The sequence below is a fragment of the Myzus persicae genome, unplaced genomic scaffold (genome assembly GCF_001856785.1).
Source record: "Myzus persicae strain clone G006 unplaced genomic scaffold, MPER_G0061.0, whole genome shotgun sequence".
Taxonomy (NCBI): domain Eukaryota; kingdom Metazoa; phylum Arthropoda; class Insecta; order Hemiptera; family Aphididae; genus Myzus; species Myzus persicae.
The window spans coordinates 145,536-163,878 of record NW_019104036.1 but is presented as its reverse complement, the minus strand read 5'-3'; the positions used below and the strand labels follow the sequence as shown (position 1 = coordinate 163,878).

Here is an 18,343-nt window from a genome sequence, read left to right as displayed (position 1 = left end):
AAATATCATATGTAAGTATAAGTCAGGGAGCAACGAAAGGAAGAAACTATATCTTTAAACTATTTTTCTGATAAGTTATCAGTAAAATAAATATTATGAATGTTCGTATTTTTGAAATAGACCAGAATAGAACTTTTTTATTAAATATATAATATATATATATATTTTTTTTTAAATAATTACACAATTTATATAAGTGTAAAAAACATACGACGTTAATCCAAAAATACTCGTAATAAAAATATGTCATATTGTTAAACAATATATAATAGCGATTAAAATGTCTTATGATTCTTTTTTTTTAAATACATATCCATTATTAAAAATAGTGGATAAAATCTTTAAATTAGTATTTAATGTTGATAGAACGGTACATAAACTAAATATACAATATATATATTTTGGTGATCCTCTATTATGTAGGTACCTACTTTGGACTATAGAATATATTATTAATTTTACTTATCATAAATAATAATTAAAATAAATTAACTCTTATTCGATTCTTGAATGAGAAACACATTTCTGTTCGTAAAATTTTTTGTCACATAAAATCATGCACCATCTTCTAAGATTCCGAGTATAATTATTACTCTAGTCATTATTCTCGGTATTGAACAAATTTCATTTAATCAGTATATAAAGAAAATGTATCATAAATGATGAAATCCATTGAAAATTACTGGCAGTATGAGATAGTTGCTAGTATAATAGTATTAGTTACTAAATAATAATTAAAATATCTATTAATACCTATAATTGTGTGGTAATTAAAAGTAACCGATGTTGTCTAACAAAATAAATAATTGTTATTGATTATTGTTGCGTTTAATCCCAATTATAACTTATAATAATGAATTGTGTTCTAAAAAACAACTAAGGTATGTATAAACAAGTTACCAAACATTTTCTAGAAATAAAATTATGTACAGCGTCAATATTCACAATAATTTTAGATTATTAGTTTGTAGTTAATACTATAACAGAAAAGTATGTGTAATTTCAGAAATAATTATTAAATATTAGTGTTACGTATGTATCCCTCTCATCGATCTACGCTTTTAACGTGACTGCACCTTCTACTCGTCCTATAACCCTGTCTGGCAGCACACGCGGGTTCATTGGGCCTCCCGTGTTGCCATGGCGACCACCGAAATCCTGTTGCCGTCCAAACAATACTTTGTGCACTCAACAGCAGCGTCCTTTGCGCCAAGAAAATCTGTTTTTGCACGTGCCTGAGCTATAAACTGACGTTTCCAATATTATAATACATTTTAATTAAATAACTATTATAATTATTTGATAAATCGTGTGAACCTGTATTTGATTTGAGGCTTTACTTTACGAGGTACTCGTATTTGATAATTTTTTAATAACAAACGAGACGTAGCAGACACGGAGTGTTATCATGTATTTCCTTTGAGGACGGATGTCGTTGTATATCCGGGAAATAATTTCCAATACATACCTACCGGTAGGTATAACAAAATTATCCATTTTGTAAAATACCGATATTAGTTTACAACTAAAATTATTTTGATTTTCTAAAGTTTAAGATTTTTTCTCTTTTCTGCAATTGATACCTAAACAAATGTTTAACCTTAACCTATTGAATAATTATTGTTTAATTGTACCTACCTAAGTTATCTGTTAAAATCTATGAACCTATTTGTTATTAGTTATTAGTTTATTACTTATTATAGCCTGTAGATACAAGATTTTTTCACTCAGTATACAGCTATATGTTTTGTTTTTACTCATTATATTAAAGATTAAACATTATATTCCATTGTTTGTTTAGTCTGGTACCATTTGAAGTCCATAGAAAATTTTCGATTTTGCGATTTGTGGTTGAAAATGCGATGAATTACAACCTCCGTTTATAGCTATTCTTATCTAAGCTAATTTATTTTTAAAAATGTGGCAGACGAAACGGGACATAAATCGCTGTGAAACTAAGAGAAGCGATGAATGTACCATTTGTTTTTTTTATATCCAAGAGGCAGTAGTGATTTTCCATTTCATTAGTTTGTACTCATTTATTGAATATTTATAGTAAATGTTTAAGAACATGACGAATAGCATTTACAGTTTTCTCATTATTTGGTATAATATATGTAAAAACTAGAAAACACGGACAATCCTGTAGGTATCAATATTTTATTGCCTATATTTTTGTGTTCTTAAACATAGAGCAGTGTACCTGTCATTATAAATTGTACTATGACAATTGAAACTTCAAAAGGCTGCGTTCACACAGAACTTAATGCGTTCCAATCTTACTTAAAATTAAGTAAACACGAATTGCGTCTCAAGTTAAATAAAATTATCAAACATACTATTTGTTTTAGTGGCTTTTAGTACGATTATTGTATGTTTAATTTTTAAATAATTATTTCATAGATTGTAATTGACTGTTACAAGTCCTGGATGCAATTTATTAAAAATGGTACGTTTACCTGAATTTGTACGAAATTCGTTTGCTCCTGCCATATTTTAACTGCAGAGCACAGTCGTTTTTCAAAATATTTCTATAACTTAACAGAGTCGATCGTCTATACACTTTAGAAGACTATATAGAAATTATTTTAAAATCATCAAGAAACCCAGAAAAATTTTCAGTGTTTCTAGTTGATAAAAGTATGATTTATGACTATCAAATGTGGTTTTCACAATTTTATATTAAAAATACTAACGCGTTAGAATGTTTAAGCCGTAATAAAACATCGAAACAACGTCGTACAATAGACAAATTTTTAATTTCTAAGTACCATTATTTTGAATGTGTATCGGAAAAATGTGGAATAATTAAGGCAAGTGAATTTATTGATGGAATAATATCAAACCATTTCAAATTAAGAAAAAATAATGCAATGCCCATACAACTCCCAAAAACACTAGTTTATACTTCAAGCTTACCAATTCTTGAAAGCAAAATGAAAGATTTGAAGCAACTAGCGAAGTATATTCCAGAGCCAGCATTGCAATCATTTTGGAATTGTATATTTTCGTTACAAACTGAGACACCTCAAGCAAGGCAAAGTAGAACATAAGATATTTATATAATTAAATTTCTAATTATTAAAAAGATATCGAATATTTGTGACTCAATATTAGTATATAATCTACCGTATATTATTTAATCATGTAATTTTAATTTTTATGCATATTAAAGCTACTTATTTATAAGAAAACGGTTATTTTCGAAATATAAATGGTAATTTGAAGCATAAACGGCACATGTCCACAACCTTAAAGTCCTTCAGATACCTACAGTTTAATTATACTTCTTTAAGTGATTGTAGAAACATGTATACCATGTCTTAAACTATATTATTCTATAACATACAATTTGTAAATCAATTTTTTTCAAATATATTAAGTTTTTTGTGTTTCCTGAAAAATTTTAAAACTTGGACATGTGTCCTTTCTGCATTTAGCGATTCATATAGTATATTATACATTTGTAGTTACATATTATATACTTATATAAGTCTATGCCCAGTTTACTTCAGCACATTAGTAATTTCCGTTTGGATATAATACATGGCCATTTCCTTTCGTCCAATATATTGATTGATGACTTTCAAAGCTCTTCAAACATATTATGAACTTAGTATTTTTAATTTCTCTTTTTTTAATTGCCAACAGCTTATATTATGCTCCATACCTATTGTTGTTTCCTATATTTTAATACTAAATAATAATATATATAAACTCGTATATACAAATATCATTGATTGCTAAAAAATAAAAACTAATTTTTCAATAAATTAAGATTAACATAGGTAGTTTTGGTGTAGCCAGCAGAATGTTACGGTGACTGGTTGTACATTTTATACATCTATATAACGTAGTAAGTGTTATACCGCTTAATGCATGTAAATACACTGTGCACTTCACGCAAGCGCATTTTGGAGGGAATAACACTTATCTGAAAGAACTTTTGCCGCGAAACAGCATCCGCCCAAATAACAGATCGATCATGTTTGTGTGTCGTAACCGTTGCAGTGTACCTGCACTGTACAACCTAGTGTATTAGCACCCACATTACTTTATAACTAGGTATGTAAGCAATAAACTATATTATATAAGCAATGAAATATGTTACAGGTTTAGTTATAGATACATATTATTTTAATTATAAAACAAAAATTTGTAAAACAAATACACTTCTAACTTCTAAATATAATAAAAAGATTCAAACCATTTCTTTTACAACTGTGTGTGTTCAACATATATATCGTAAATTACGTTATGCTCGACCGCGTTTCATGTAATCACTTGGTTTATTGTTCTTAGAATGGTTTTACGTTTACCAACAAAATATCGTCGTCCACGTACATTTAAATAATAACAATAATTAGTAACAACGACGTCCATGTTACAATTTGACTTTCAAATTTGATGGAACAATAGATATTCCGGGGGAGGAGAATGAGCCTGTGAGTCAGTCGTTAGTAATTTCTCGTCTGATGACTGATGATATACTAATGTATAGTTCATGTTGTTCATGATATTTAAGCATAGGCTGAAATGAATACTCAAAATGTAATATGTATTCAACAATTCTAAACCTTAAGATGCATAATTATTATAATAAATGAAATATAAAATAGTATAAAATATTAAAATGTACTATTTGGTAGCATAATTTAAAATTAAGAATTTAAAAAAACACAAATTACCATGAGCCTAGTCTGATTTTGTGTTCCTACTTAAATTGACTAAATAATTAAAATGATGTACTCCGTTGTTGTAAAAATCGATAATTATAAGCTTAACTTTAAACTTTATGCAACAATAGTTAATAATGTACTTGATAACATAGGTAGCTCTACCCTAAACTCTAAACCTAACCTAACCGAACTGACTCGAGATTTTTTGAGTCACCAAAACGTGTTTATAGACGAACTAGATAAACGCTAACACTAGGTCAGTTTACTTTTTTACCGATTAGTAGTACGTTTGCCTCGTTTTTGTCACTATTTTGTTCATATTTATATGACTATATTAAAATACCATAACTTAATTTTATTTCCTGATATTGAATTTAAATGATGAATTCATTACTCTTGTGTGTAATGGGTTTGCTCAAAGATTTACTTACAATGTATTTATACTAGAATAAACCCAGTTGATAAATTATTAAATTATTTTGGTTTATTAGAACGTTTGAAATTAAAATATTGACACTTCACAGTGAATCATCCGATAAAATACGCAATGTATTATAATAATATGTAATAACTTATAAGTAAAAATAAATAATATTAAGTGTAATGAGTATATATTATATTATTATTATAATATAAAAAAGTATAGGTTCTATACATAAGGATACATTGTAATGTATACTAGGCAGCAGTAGGCATCAATATTAAATAATACATTATTATGCTAAATAATTATTTATTACAATTCCCACTGTACCTACATACTATTATAATAATATGTACCTCTGTGACTCTGTATGTACCTACCCTTATATAGTAGGTACTTGGTACCTATAATTTATTTATATTGATTGGTATACCTACTACATCGTATTAAATTATATTTTTCTTTTCGTTTTTGTTTCAATAGCTTAAAAAGTTTTCAAAATACTGTAAGTATATTTTTTTATGGTGATGTGGAGAAAAAAGTATTATTTTATTCCATAGTTTTCTTTTCATCGGTGGTTATAAACACATTGAGATCTAAACCATGACAGATGTTGTAGGGTTTTGCAGCTGCCAGTACTCAAATGGTGACCCACACACGTTCTTCCACCGGTATACGTGACGATAGCCGGCCGGTAGCCAGGTGTTCTTTTTTCGGCGCATGTACATAACATAAGCATGTGGCTGATAAAAATGTACCTATAAAATCTCGGTGTAGAAAATCCCAGTAATATAATGTTTGTACCTGTTGAGTTTTTTCCACCTGACTTGGTTCATATAGCCATATTTTTAAACAAAATATTTACGTATTTTAAAATACCAAAACTATGAAATTTTCTTTGGAAAAGTACGATCATGACTTGGCACTTGGCAGTGCAGTGATTATAATATGTGTATGTGTGTGCTTGTGTGTGGAAATTGTCATCGTGGGAACACCACTGTGTTGAGTGAGGTCAATACTGAGCGCGTTGTCGTTTAATTCGTCTTCATTGTACATTTTAATTTGTTGCTCGTTTGGCTAATAAATGTATCGAACACAGAGTACCTACCTAAATTATATTAAATTATTTTGTCATATATTTTATATTTGTACTAATAATATGCTGCAAATTAATTAATATTTACTAAAAATTAAATTGTATTTAATATTTAGCCCTACATGGTTATTATAACATTAAATAATAATATTGATACAATTCATAGATAAACTTCTAATTTAAGATAACAATTAACAATAATTATATTTACCTATAAGCAATAAATAGGTAAATAATATATTGCTATACCTATACATCTGAAATTCAATCTAGAGAGTATCAATTGAGGTTTTAATAGCATAACCTCAGGTAGTTGGACAATCCACTGAGCATATTTATAAATTATAATAAATAATTATAAACTTAACATCTACAATATTTATATCCATTTAACAGCTTAACAGTAAATTTCAACGTTCAACGATACAACAGAATAGAATTATAATACTTCAGTCTTCAGGTATCTACATATATATTTTACTTATGTTTCTATAGGTTTCTTGTATTGAAAACGCTTGCATTATGAATATTATTAAATTTAATTTTAACACGCAGTTTAGACTATAGAGGATACATTATTTAAGATAATATCCACACATATTTTGCTTTCCGTTCACTTATACTCAAACCATTCTATATTAATCATGTTTCGTGTACCTACGTCAGTACAACCTTGAAAATTACTAAATAATACCCACATAACTTTCAGATAATATATAGATTAAAATATGTATTTAATGTACAATACTTTATCGATTTATCCTCTATGTTTGAATAAATAATGCAATAACCAATAGCCAATAGGTATAAGAAACTTATATTACTATTTCATATTGAAATAAATATAATTATTTTATTTAAATTTGTTTGTTAATATTAATTTAACAATTAATTAATATAGTGTAAATAATGATTAAAACGTATTTAATAATTAAATTATAATGAAATTAATACCATGTAAAATCGTATAGACTATTGGTAGGTTTGTGGATTATACTAAAATGAAGCCTAAAATCTATTTTAATAGGTATTAGGTATAGTCTATGGGTACCTATAATACCTCATTCAATTTACTGTAGACTTATGCGGTTAGGTCTTAGAACTAAATTTACTTGACATTTATTTAAATATTACTATTGCTTGTATATCTATCCTAACATGTATAATACCTACCATATACCACTAGTGTTTATTTATAGAAAATTCCTATCGCGTTAGTCTTCTACTTAGATATTTAAATTACTAAATACGAAGTCTTCAATAATTGTGACTCGTTCAAGAATTAAATATCGATTTTTTGATCTGAATAAGTATAGTTTATTTGTGTCTTCTAAAACACGTGTTTGTTACCTCATACAGAGAACATGTGTTCATAATAACTTAATTCAACAATGACCGGTTATATAATAATGTAACGCTGTGGTTTTTTTTTTTAAGGGGTATTTTTTAACATTATACTATAATGTTTAAAGTTATTAAACCATTAAATTTATTTTTTAACTAATTTTTATTTTTATTTTACAGTAATAAAATATAATATATTTTGACGAAATTTTCCATTTTATTTCTATTTTAACTTTAAAGTTTAAAAGTATTATGAATTTAACCTAATTGGTTATTTATAATTTAGTAAATTTGAAGTTCTTTGTGAGCAATAATTTTAAAATTGCTTAATTATTTATATGGTGACACCCAGAAGCTCTTGTAGATACGATACGTACTATTTTTACCGTTATAAATTAAAATAAATTATAGAATACACTGAAGTATCGATAACTGACACCTCGAAAACTCGAATTTTGTTTCTTGCACCTTGAAGTATTTTTCTAATTTATTTATATTCCTCTTGAGATTTGAGGTATCGAGACTCGTCTGTATATTATATTGTGTCTTATAATTCTTTGAATATTTGTTTAAGAACAACATAGTCAAGTAAAATTATAAATAATGCGTGATCACTGATCATATATCAAACAAAATGTATTATTATGTCATAATGTATTAATGTATATTAAAACATATTTTAATAGTGTTATAGCTTATAGTTTGATAAAATGAGCTTATAAGATTATATAGTTGAAGTTTTAACTTCCTCCTTATGAATTAAATCTAAAAACTTAACAAAGGCATATAAAGGTAATTTATAGCACATCAATGATGTCAAAAGATTCCATTGTACTGACTATTATAGTATTAACCATACGAGTTCTTTCTTTAAAAAATGTATAACTTCATAACGTCACACTATACGATACATTATATCGTTCTTGAAAAATGTAAACAGTGGCTTAGCTATTATTATGAATTGGTGGAAGGGTTAAGTATAAATTAAATCTAGTTTTACAGTTCTCGTATATAAATAAAATATTTATTAGGCCGAAAATGTCAATGAGGGGGGGGGGAGGGTAAACACCCTAAACCCCCGTTGCTGTGCCACTGTTTATAAATATAGTAAAATAGCTACAAAAATGTTGAGCTTATTTATTTTAATCCAAGGATAATTGAAAAGGCAAATTGATAAAGTAATGAATAACTCAACTCGCTTCGTTCACTTCGACGCCGCAGGATAGTTTACGGATTTATTAGATTTGATGTTCATTGTTCATACATATATTTATTTTAATGCAATTAAAGATCTTCACATTCTAAAAAACGATTCTGACCGATATTCAGTAAGTTTATTATATTGTTTAAAATATAGCAATCTAAGTTCATTACATATAAAGATGAATGCTTTTGAACATTTATCTATTAAATATATTGATGAACTTAAAACTACGTTATATACTAGTACTAAAAAGTCTTAATATACTCAATACTTAATGCTTCTAATCAAATTAAAAGATATTTAAAACTGAATGACTTGTTTAAAATTGTATACTTATAACTTATAAGTTATAATCATTGCATCTACTATCTACCCATTTAAAATAAACAATAACTATGCAAAACTAAATTTTTTCTTATTTTACATTTTCATAGTCTTGTGCGAAGATGATACAACCATGGGACCAATGTTCATCAAAGAACCTGAAAACCGAGTGGATTTTTCAAATACTACTGGAGCTGTCGTCGAGTGTACTGCTAGAGGAAGTCCCAGGCCTGAAATTATTTGGATACGTGCTGATGGTACTGCCGTCGGAGATGTACCTGGTTTACGACAAGTACGAATTCTAATTTAACAATATTTATAAAATTACTTGAACATGTTTAGTTTTCACAACTACACTTTTATAGGATGAAATAGATGGGAATGGATTTTCTTAAACCTTTGAAGTCTTGTCTATATTATGTAAAAGTACTTTGGTACACACTTTCCATAAGTTAACAGAATGATTCCTATATGTACCTATTCATTCCAGAATGATCCCTGGGAGCCGGTAGTCTATATTTCGTTGTGTTTTGAGCTATGAATAGGCATAACAAATTTTGGATTTTTATGACATTTTTTTAAATTATGGCTTAAATTTTTTTTTGTTCAAAAAACTTGAAAATATAATACAAGGGCCTTAATTATTTTTTATGAATGTACCTAATTTTAAAAAAAGTTGACATTTTTCAATAATTGTTTCTGAGTGAAGTTTTATATTTAATAGATTTAAAAATGTAATAAGTACAACATTCCTTACAAGTTTGTATACCTTTGAAAAAAAAACAAATTTTTCCGGAATAGCAAATTAATTTTTATGAGCTTTTGAAGTTCAAATTTTTGAATATTCACCCTTAAACTAATGATTTTCCATGGAACGATTTTCGTTTTTCGTTGCAATTAAAATCAAATAATCATAGACGACATTTTCAAACTATTTTGATTCTTTTTAAGTTATCTATTACAGACATTTAAAATTGTTGATGTGTCAAACAGCTTGAACATTTGATACAAAAGGTTCCTCAAAAGTTGTTAAGCAGTTAAAAAATATAAAAGATACTTGGAAACTTTTTTTTAAAATGTTCCTATTTAAGTTCAAATTTTGGCAAAATTCATCAAAATCATGAAAAATGTAAATTTTTTTGTTTATCAAAATGCATACAATTTTCAACATGTATAGCTAAGGATTGGAAATGTAAAAGTAGATTTCTCGAAAGTACCTATGTCCTATAGTTCATATTAAAATCAAAACATCTCAAAATATATAAACTCAGTTTTTATGGGCATTTTAATTACAAATTTGGTATGAATAAGATATTTTATTTTGTAATTTAAAAATATTATTCGTGGGCTCTTGAAACTTTTAAAGTTGTATGCCATTGTATTTTATGCACACGATGACATTTTCAAATGCAATTGTTTCCCCAAAAATTAATTAAACTTTGTTTAATACTAGGTAATAGTAAAATAAAAATTGTGTTATAGCTATAATATTATAAAATGTACTTAGTAATATAGGCTGCAGGCTGTCATCACTCAAAATCGCATTTTGTTTACAGTGATTTTATATCATTGAATTAAAATTTAACATATCTATTACAGTATAACACACACTACTCCGCCTAAATGTACAGCAGTGCGAGTACCCACTTTCCCACCTTTTTTTTTAATTTTAACTTTTTGGCTTTTGTACATTTCAAACAACTACCGAATCTAAATTGTAATAATTGTACTATACTGCAGAGTTTTAACATGTTATAACTTAGAAACTACACACTTAAACTTATTTTTTATATATATATACAATTATAATTGGTGGAAGTGTCGGAAAATTTGTGTCGAGGCCGGATGTGCATTTGTGGATAAAAGACGTATAAAACGAACTCCTGTAGTTATCATGGCCTCATGGGTGTTATAATGATGGACTGGATTTAATATATATATATATATATATAAGTTTATAAGCTTATAAATATATGAATATATAATAATACTAGCTGATCCCGTGCACTTTGCTGCCCTATAAAAATGCCAACTCTAATAAGACTCGATAGTGATAATGCGAGCAGTATATTATGCCTACCTGCTGTGGATTGAGAACTCCGCTTGATGAGTACTTTATATAAATAATATGTTTTATTTTTATTTTGATCGCGGACACTCCGATGAGCGGCTATAAATGCAACTCAGCCACCTTGGTAGGCAATGTGCGAAAATTCAATTGAATGCATGCTTATACCTGATCTGCCCGATGGACCACTGCAGGCAACCAATAAACAAAAAAAAGTACCAATTTCTAATAAATATATTTATATTTCTCCTGTAACCAATAGCAACCGCATATAAACAAATATTTCCTTCGTAAATCTTAAAATCCCTGTTTGAGCAACTCCCCGGGTCGGACCTATCGGATCCAATTGTGAATCAAACCATCGTCACCTAAACGCATATAAAAAAATCCGTTCAAATCGGTAAAACCGTTTAGGAGGAGTTCAGTAACACACACAGAATTATATATATAAAGTTATAATACTATATTATGGCTTATGGCTAAAATTTGTAATCATTTACTTAAACAATTAAAATGTTGGTTAATTTAGTAAATATCTAGTTTTGATTTTAATAGGCACGAAGTAGAAACTGGCCAGAGAGCGGCCTACCGAAAGTCGGTTCTTTTGCTAATTCTCACGTGACACTCTACCCTGTCATATAATGGAACCAGTCTCTATAGTATCACGTTCAGATGCGCAAAATTAGCGTGTTATCTCACTTGACAAAGAACCTATAGTTGAAAATTGAGCCGTCAAGGGACGCCTGGCAGATTTAAACCATCGAAATTATTTTGTATAGAATATAATATGCATGAAAATTGAAAGGATGGTTTATTAAAAGAAATAATTAATATGGCATAGGTATACTCCAATACAAAATATTCAGTTTTTAAAAAGAAATTATTCTTTATTTTAAATGTAAATTCGATGTTTCACGTGTGTGTGACTACACGTGCTTGCGTGCTTTCCGCGCATATGCGCGTTACGAGCGTGGTGAGTCGCCACGCCAACAGCTGTTCTCGCCCTCCATATTAGATGATCAAAAAGGAATTAAAATATTTTAGAAAATTATAATTGGACTTGGAATTGGATTTTTTTTCTTCTGCTTCAATTTAGACCAATGTCTAAAATTTAAATTCTAAATGCACGAAAAGACAACCATATAACGACCCGCTTATAACTCTTGGCTTACTTATTGTTTACAGTTATTAATGTTGTACCTGTTAAGTTCATATTAAATGTGATAGAGGTCATTGTTGTTTGTTATGTGTACGGTTGATTTAAAAAAAAAAAATAACAATATTGTTGCAAGTTTTTTTGAGGACGTATGTAATTGATAATTTTGGTTACATATTTTATGTAGCAATGTTGTAAGCAAAGTCTGCGACGTTTACAATCTCATTTAATATTATTTTCGCTGTCAACAAGTTTAAAATTGAATACAAGGTTCCTCATAAATTGTTGTTAGGGTACATTTAAAAAAAAAGTTGAGGGTAAATTCTCAATATTTTTTATGAGCGTTTGAAATTAGAACTTGAACAAAATTCATCAAATTTGTATGACATTTTGAGTGAGAAATTTATATAAAAAATTTAATATAGGTATATCTATAAGATTTGAAAATTTAACGGTAAGTTTTCCTACATTGATCAAAAAAATAAGTTTACCGGAGTGTCAAATAATTTTTTTGTAAGTGTTTGAAGTTTGGATCCACCTGCGCGTAAAATCCTCATGGAACGATTTTCTTATTTTGTCGTTATTCAAAAACTTTTAACAGTATAGGTATGGCCTTATGGGTACTTGTTAAATTTTCTAATTATTTTCTAAATTAAAAATCTAAAAAATATATTTACAGTTATTTATTGAATATTTAATGTATGCTAAATGTGATTAATGTTTAAGCATTACTTTTTACGTGTACTAATTGTGTTAAGTACAATAGCTTTTTTATGAATAGGTACAAATATGTGGGTGCAATTTTTATTTTAAACCTTTGTCTATAGTAGAAGATACATTTTTAATTTTAATTAAGTACTTGCTCATATAATTGTTATATTAAGGAAAATATAACACACAGTTCATGATAGTTACATTTTTGAATTGTTATAACAGTTCAACCAAGGTTCAACCTTAAAAATCTTCCTCCTAAACAATTAAAAAAATGTATGCTGTCGATTTGAACTCTCTAATTTTAATTGGGTAATGGGTTTTGACGATTGTTTTCTGATATTCAATAAATCGATATATGCATTTATCTGATATAAAACCGATCAGATTATAGAGCTTTTATTTAAAATTAATATCGTTAACCCATGAACTTATTTTTAAATGAATATCTGAACGTATAGAAAGAGGTAGGTATTGTTGCTTATTTAAAAAAATGGTAAAAATGTAATTACAACTCTGATGAATGTGCAGATAAAAATATTAGGATCCATTGTATGCCCCTAAACACTGTAAATATATATTACACTATTACTATTTATTGACTATTCTTAAAAATATTAGTTGTCTGATAAACTGATTGTGCCGATTGCCTACTGATATTAATCAGCTCTAAGTGCCTACTTATTTTATAAAATATTAAAAAGATACGTTTTTGGTTTTAATTAACTGTCTAATATTTGTATAGGTCAAAGGAGACGGAAATTTGGTATTTCCACCTTTTCGAGCAGAAGATTACAAGCAAGAAGTACATGCCCAAGTTTATATTTGTATGGCTAAGAATCGTGTCGGTGTAATACATTCTAGGGATGTAAATGTTCGAGCTGGTATGTAAACTGAAATTTCTTTTCCTAAACAAAATAATTGGTATTATTTATATTTAATTAGATTGGGTAATAGGTATGCATTTGAAATAAAGTGATTTAATAAAATAAGTGAAATACAGCATTAAAATATTTGATTATAACATACCATAGCATATTGTATTATCTGTATATTCGACTAAATAGAAACGTATAAGATATTTAAAAAATATATATATATACATAAATAAATGTTTGCGGAGTTAAAATAAATTATACAGAAAAATAAATATATGTTTTAATTAATTCTAGTAATTTTGATACTATGTTTGTATTATTTTAAGATTGATATTTTTTAACTTCTTTTTCCTGTTTAACCAGCAGCAGGTGAGGGCTCTATTTTAGCAATATGACTCCTCTGCTGCCATCGCTTATTGGCGAGTAAATGCAATGATATTATTTTTCATTTTTTATTTAACCCGATTCTTCGTACAAATTTGAGCACCTCTGCTAGTTTAAATTGAATTTCCTTTTTGTTAATGGTATGGAATTATCAAATACTAATATACCTAATTTTTTTAATAAAATATTTCACAAAAGGATAATATTATAATATACTATACATTATTTAATTTTTGTCTCTAATTTTTATCTTCAAATCGTATTATTATTTAGTACTTACGTCTCTGTTATATTTAATGTATGTTAAATATTAATATGTAAAGTTAGTAAACATTTAGTTAATATGTTGAGAGCTTTATAACTATGAGTTTTTTTTTTTTTTTGGTTTTCTGGAATTGGGAACACTTCCAAGATTATTCACAAAGTTATTTTCGACACGTTCGGTGTTTTTAAAAAGCAAATATAGGTACCAAGTACCATTTTAATAAAAAATGAATATTAACCTATATTACATTATATGTTACGGATGAGACAGTGTGTTGTTTTCTCAAAACTTCAGCTTTAAAAAAATGTATGATATGAAAACTATGATTACAGTTAATGCCGACTAGTTGTAGACAAAAGAAATTAAGCGACTTTTCAGCACTGAATGGTCAATTAATTACCAAACACCAAATGATAACAATATTTCAAGTTATATTCTATCATGTGGCTCACCTCCTTTTGCCTTTAACAAGTCGATATAAATTGTATATAGAGACAGAGATTTAAATACTGATATAGTCATATTTATTAGTATAGTATTGTTATATTTAATATAATATATATTTTTATATTTTATATTTCGATTAAAAAAATCTATATGAATAGTGATACTAATAAAACAAAAATATTAATTTTATTTATACATAATATGTATCTATTTAAACTTTATTGCTTATAATATTAATATATTATATTCTGTTTAATACTAATGTGACTTTTTATTTACAGCTGATGATATAGGTACCTAACTATTGATTGTTTTTATATATAATTTACATATTGGCCGTTTATAATGTTTGGTATTTTGTTAGTTGTCGCGCAGAATTACGAAATCGATGTAATTAAAGAATTTGCTATTAAAGGCAATTCAGCTGTAATGAAATGTCAAGTACCTTCGTATGTATCTGACTTTGTACACGTTATATCATGGATTACCGAAGATTCAGAATATATTCTAGGATCTGATTACGGTTGGAAGATTAGTGTGTTAGAAGTTCGAATGTGATGTTCTTCCTAGATTCATGTCCAAATGTTGAATACATTCTATAACATTTTCAGTTAATTCTAGAGGAACCTAGAGAACTTATAATGGTTTATACTGTGTACGCGATGCTCTAAATCCGTGAATAATAAAATACAGCGACACAGCAACATAAGTACTACATAGCTCATGTATATTATATGTGTCAAGTATCCAGATTAATAAACACGAATAGCCACTCATATTTTTTACCCTGTCTAAACACGTATAAAATTGTTCACCCCTATATGTTCAAAAAATATCTATTATCTACTCTGATATAATATACTGTTTCTTATAGTTGTTACACAGTTTTATGACACTGATGTAAATAAAGCTTACGCGATTCGTGGAAACTCTGTGATTATGAAATGTGAAACTCCGTCGTATGTCGCAGACTTCTTAACTGTTATATCATGGCATACTGATGATGGAAATGTATATTATCCAGGCGATGATAATGGTATTAAATTTGGTGGTGTGCATTTAATGGATATAAACTTAATTAAAATTGGTTTTATAATTGAAAGTGCCAGTGATTCCTATCTAACCTTTCATACAATTACACCCAATAATATGCCCATTGATCATTTATGTTTATACCGACGTATAGTGTTTTAATTATTTATGTTGCTATAGCTGTAAGTCAATATTATGAAGTTGACGTAAATAAAGAACCAGTGATAAAAGGCAACTCGGTTGTTATGAAATGTGGTATTCCATCATTTGTCGCTGATTTCGTTATTGTATTATCGTGGAGTACCGATAAGGGTGACAATTTTTACCCTGGAATAGATTATGGTATTTTATGGTCATGCCTATAATAGTATAATATTATATTATCTAGTATGATGTGAAAAGATTCCTAACGTATTTTTATGAAATCCTGTTAAAAGAAGGTTCTTTTTGTTTGTAACTTCTTCATTTTGTATTGTCTATTTAGTTATAGAAGAACCGTACAGAAGTGAAGTGAATAATGAATACGTTATTCGGGGTAACTCGGTTGTTTTAAAATGTAGCATACCACCATTTATCGCAGATTTTGTGACTGTTATATCTTGGCAAGATAATAGTGGGAATGTATACGAACCACCATTAATTGAAGAAAAACCCATAAACTCATTAAATACTCATGGTATTGAATTAAGTGTATTTGTTGTGAATTGAACGATTATTGTATTGATACCTAGCTACATCCTAGTATTATAAGTCTGACAAATTTCTTTTCTATCCATTGATTCATGGTTTGTTATAATAAAATAAATACCTTAGTTATCGGAGAACCGTATAGAAGTGATGTTAGCCCAGAATATGCGATCAGGGGAAACTCGTTATTATTCAAATGCAGTATTCCGCCTTTTGTAGCAGATTTTGTGAATGTAGTTTCTTGGATCGATGACGCTGGTAATAATTACTACAACATCAATGAAAACGGAGCTACCGATTATGGTACCTATAAAAGGTTTTAATCTATGCGATTGTTTGACTCGGCATTTTTAATCCTTTTCAAAATCCATAACCTTTGTTACTATTTGAAAATTCTAAACTTGTTAAATTATGAAGAGTTTAATAACTATTTAGTGAATGATTATATTATTTACTATTTTTTTATTATAAAATAAATAAAAATTATTTTAGTGGTACAAGAACCATACAGAAGTGATGTGGGCTTAGAGTATGTCATTAGAGGAAATTCTGTAGTATTAAAATGTGGTATACCGCCTTTCATTGCCGATTTTGTATCTGTTATATCATGGCAAGACGACGCCGGAAATGTGTTCCCCTCTATGTCAACCCAATCTATCCATGGTATTTGCAAATTAGACCATATGTGTGTATGAAGAGAATATGTGTCATTCAATTTAAATTATTGTACTGCTACTAAATCTTCCACTCCCTATCATACTCCAGGTTGTTACTTGTCGTACGTTGTTTTACACAATATACCAAACAAACACTTATGCAAATTCTCTCGTTGTTAATTTACACGCAACTTTTTAATCTCTTAATATTTTACCATCCAAGTTACCCCTTCGATTAAAATCTAAATGTGGATAATATTATATACTATTATCTTTTTTTTTACGATCAGTGGTCACGCAAAATTATGTGGTAGAAGTAAATAATGAACACGTGATCAGAGGTAATTCAGCTGTTATAAAGTGCAGTATACCATCGTTTGTAGCCGATTTTGTGACAGTTTTATCGTGGAACGATAATACTGAAAACGAGTATATATTTCATCATGATTATACTAAAGGTATTTTATTAGAAAGATTTTGATGAATTTTACACTCGTAAATCACATGAGCTGATTTTAAAATTATATCCCAGTATAAACTATAAACGTACCTTTGTGATAAATATTAAAATGTTTATTATTTTTGGCGTAAGTAATATTGGTTAAGTTATAGAGCATTTTGAAGTCTTATTATTTTTATGAACATCTTACAACAAAGTACAATAAGTATTAAATTATTTATTGTATTTTCATGCAATTGTTATTAATTTATTCTTTTTAGCTAATTTCTTTGTGTTGATGGAATTTTTTCTCTTAAGTTGTTAACCAGATGTATGCTTCAGAAGTGGTAACGGAGTACGTAATACGTGGTAATACAGCTATATTAAAATGCACAATTCCTTCGTTTGTGGCAGATTTCGTTGTTGTAAATTCTTGGATATCCTCTGATGGCCAAGAGTATCATAATTTAAATGACAATTATGGTGGGTAGGTCATGGTTTTTGGTAGAAAATGCTAAATTTACTATACGTATTAACTCTATCAATTCC

General features: G+C 27.9%; 1 protein-coding gene across 50 annotated transcripts in view; it reads left to right on the top strand.

The window, feature by feature from the left end:
• The window catches only part of LOC111037870 (Down syndrome cell adhesion molecule-like protein Dscam2), a 65,757-nt gene that overhangs the window by 2,218 nt on the left and 45,196 nt on the right, over positions 1-18,343 (top strand). For 31 of the 50 annotated variants that reach the window (XM_022320683.1, XM_022320668.1, XM_022320665.1 and 28 more), the window contains exons 2-4: positions 9,182-9,363; positions 13,752-13,890; positions 16,497-16,688. In XM_022320683.1, coding sequence (XP_022176375.1) covers positions 9,182-9,363; positions 13,752-13,890; positions 16,497-16,688 — 513 coding nt within the window. Of the gene's footprint in view, positions 1-9,181; positions 9,364-13,751; positions 13,891-15,854; positions 16,017-16,192; positions 16,355-16,496; positions 16,689-17,191; positions 17,363-18,112; positions 18,278-18,343 lie in introns of all 50 variants that reach the window. The other 19 variants (XM_022320699.1, XM_022320700.1, XM_022320701.1 and 16 more) reach the window with 5 other exon arrangements.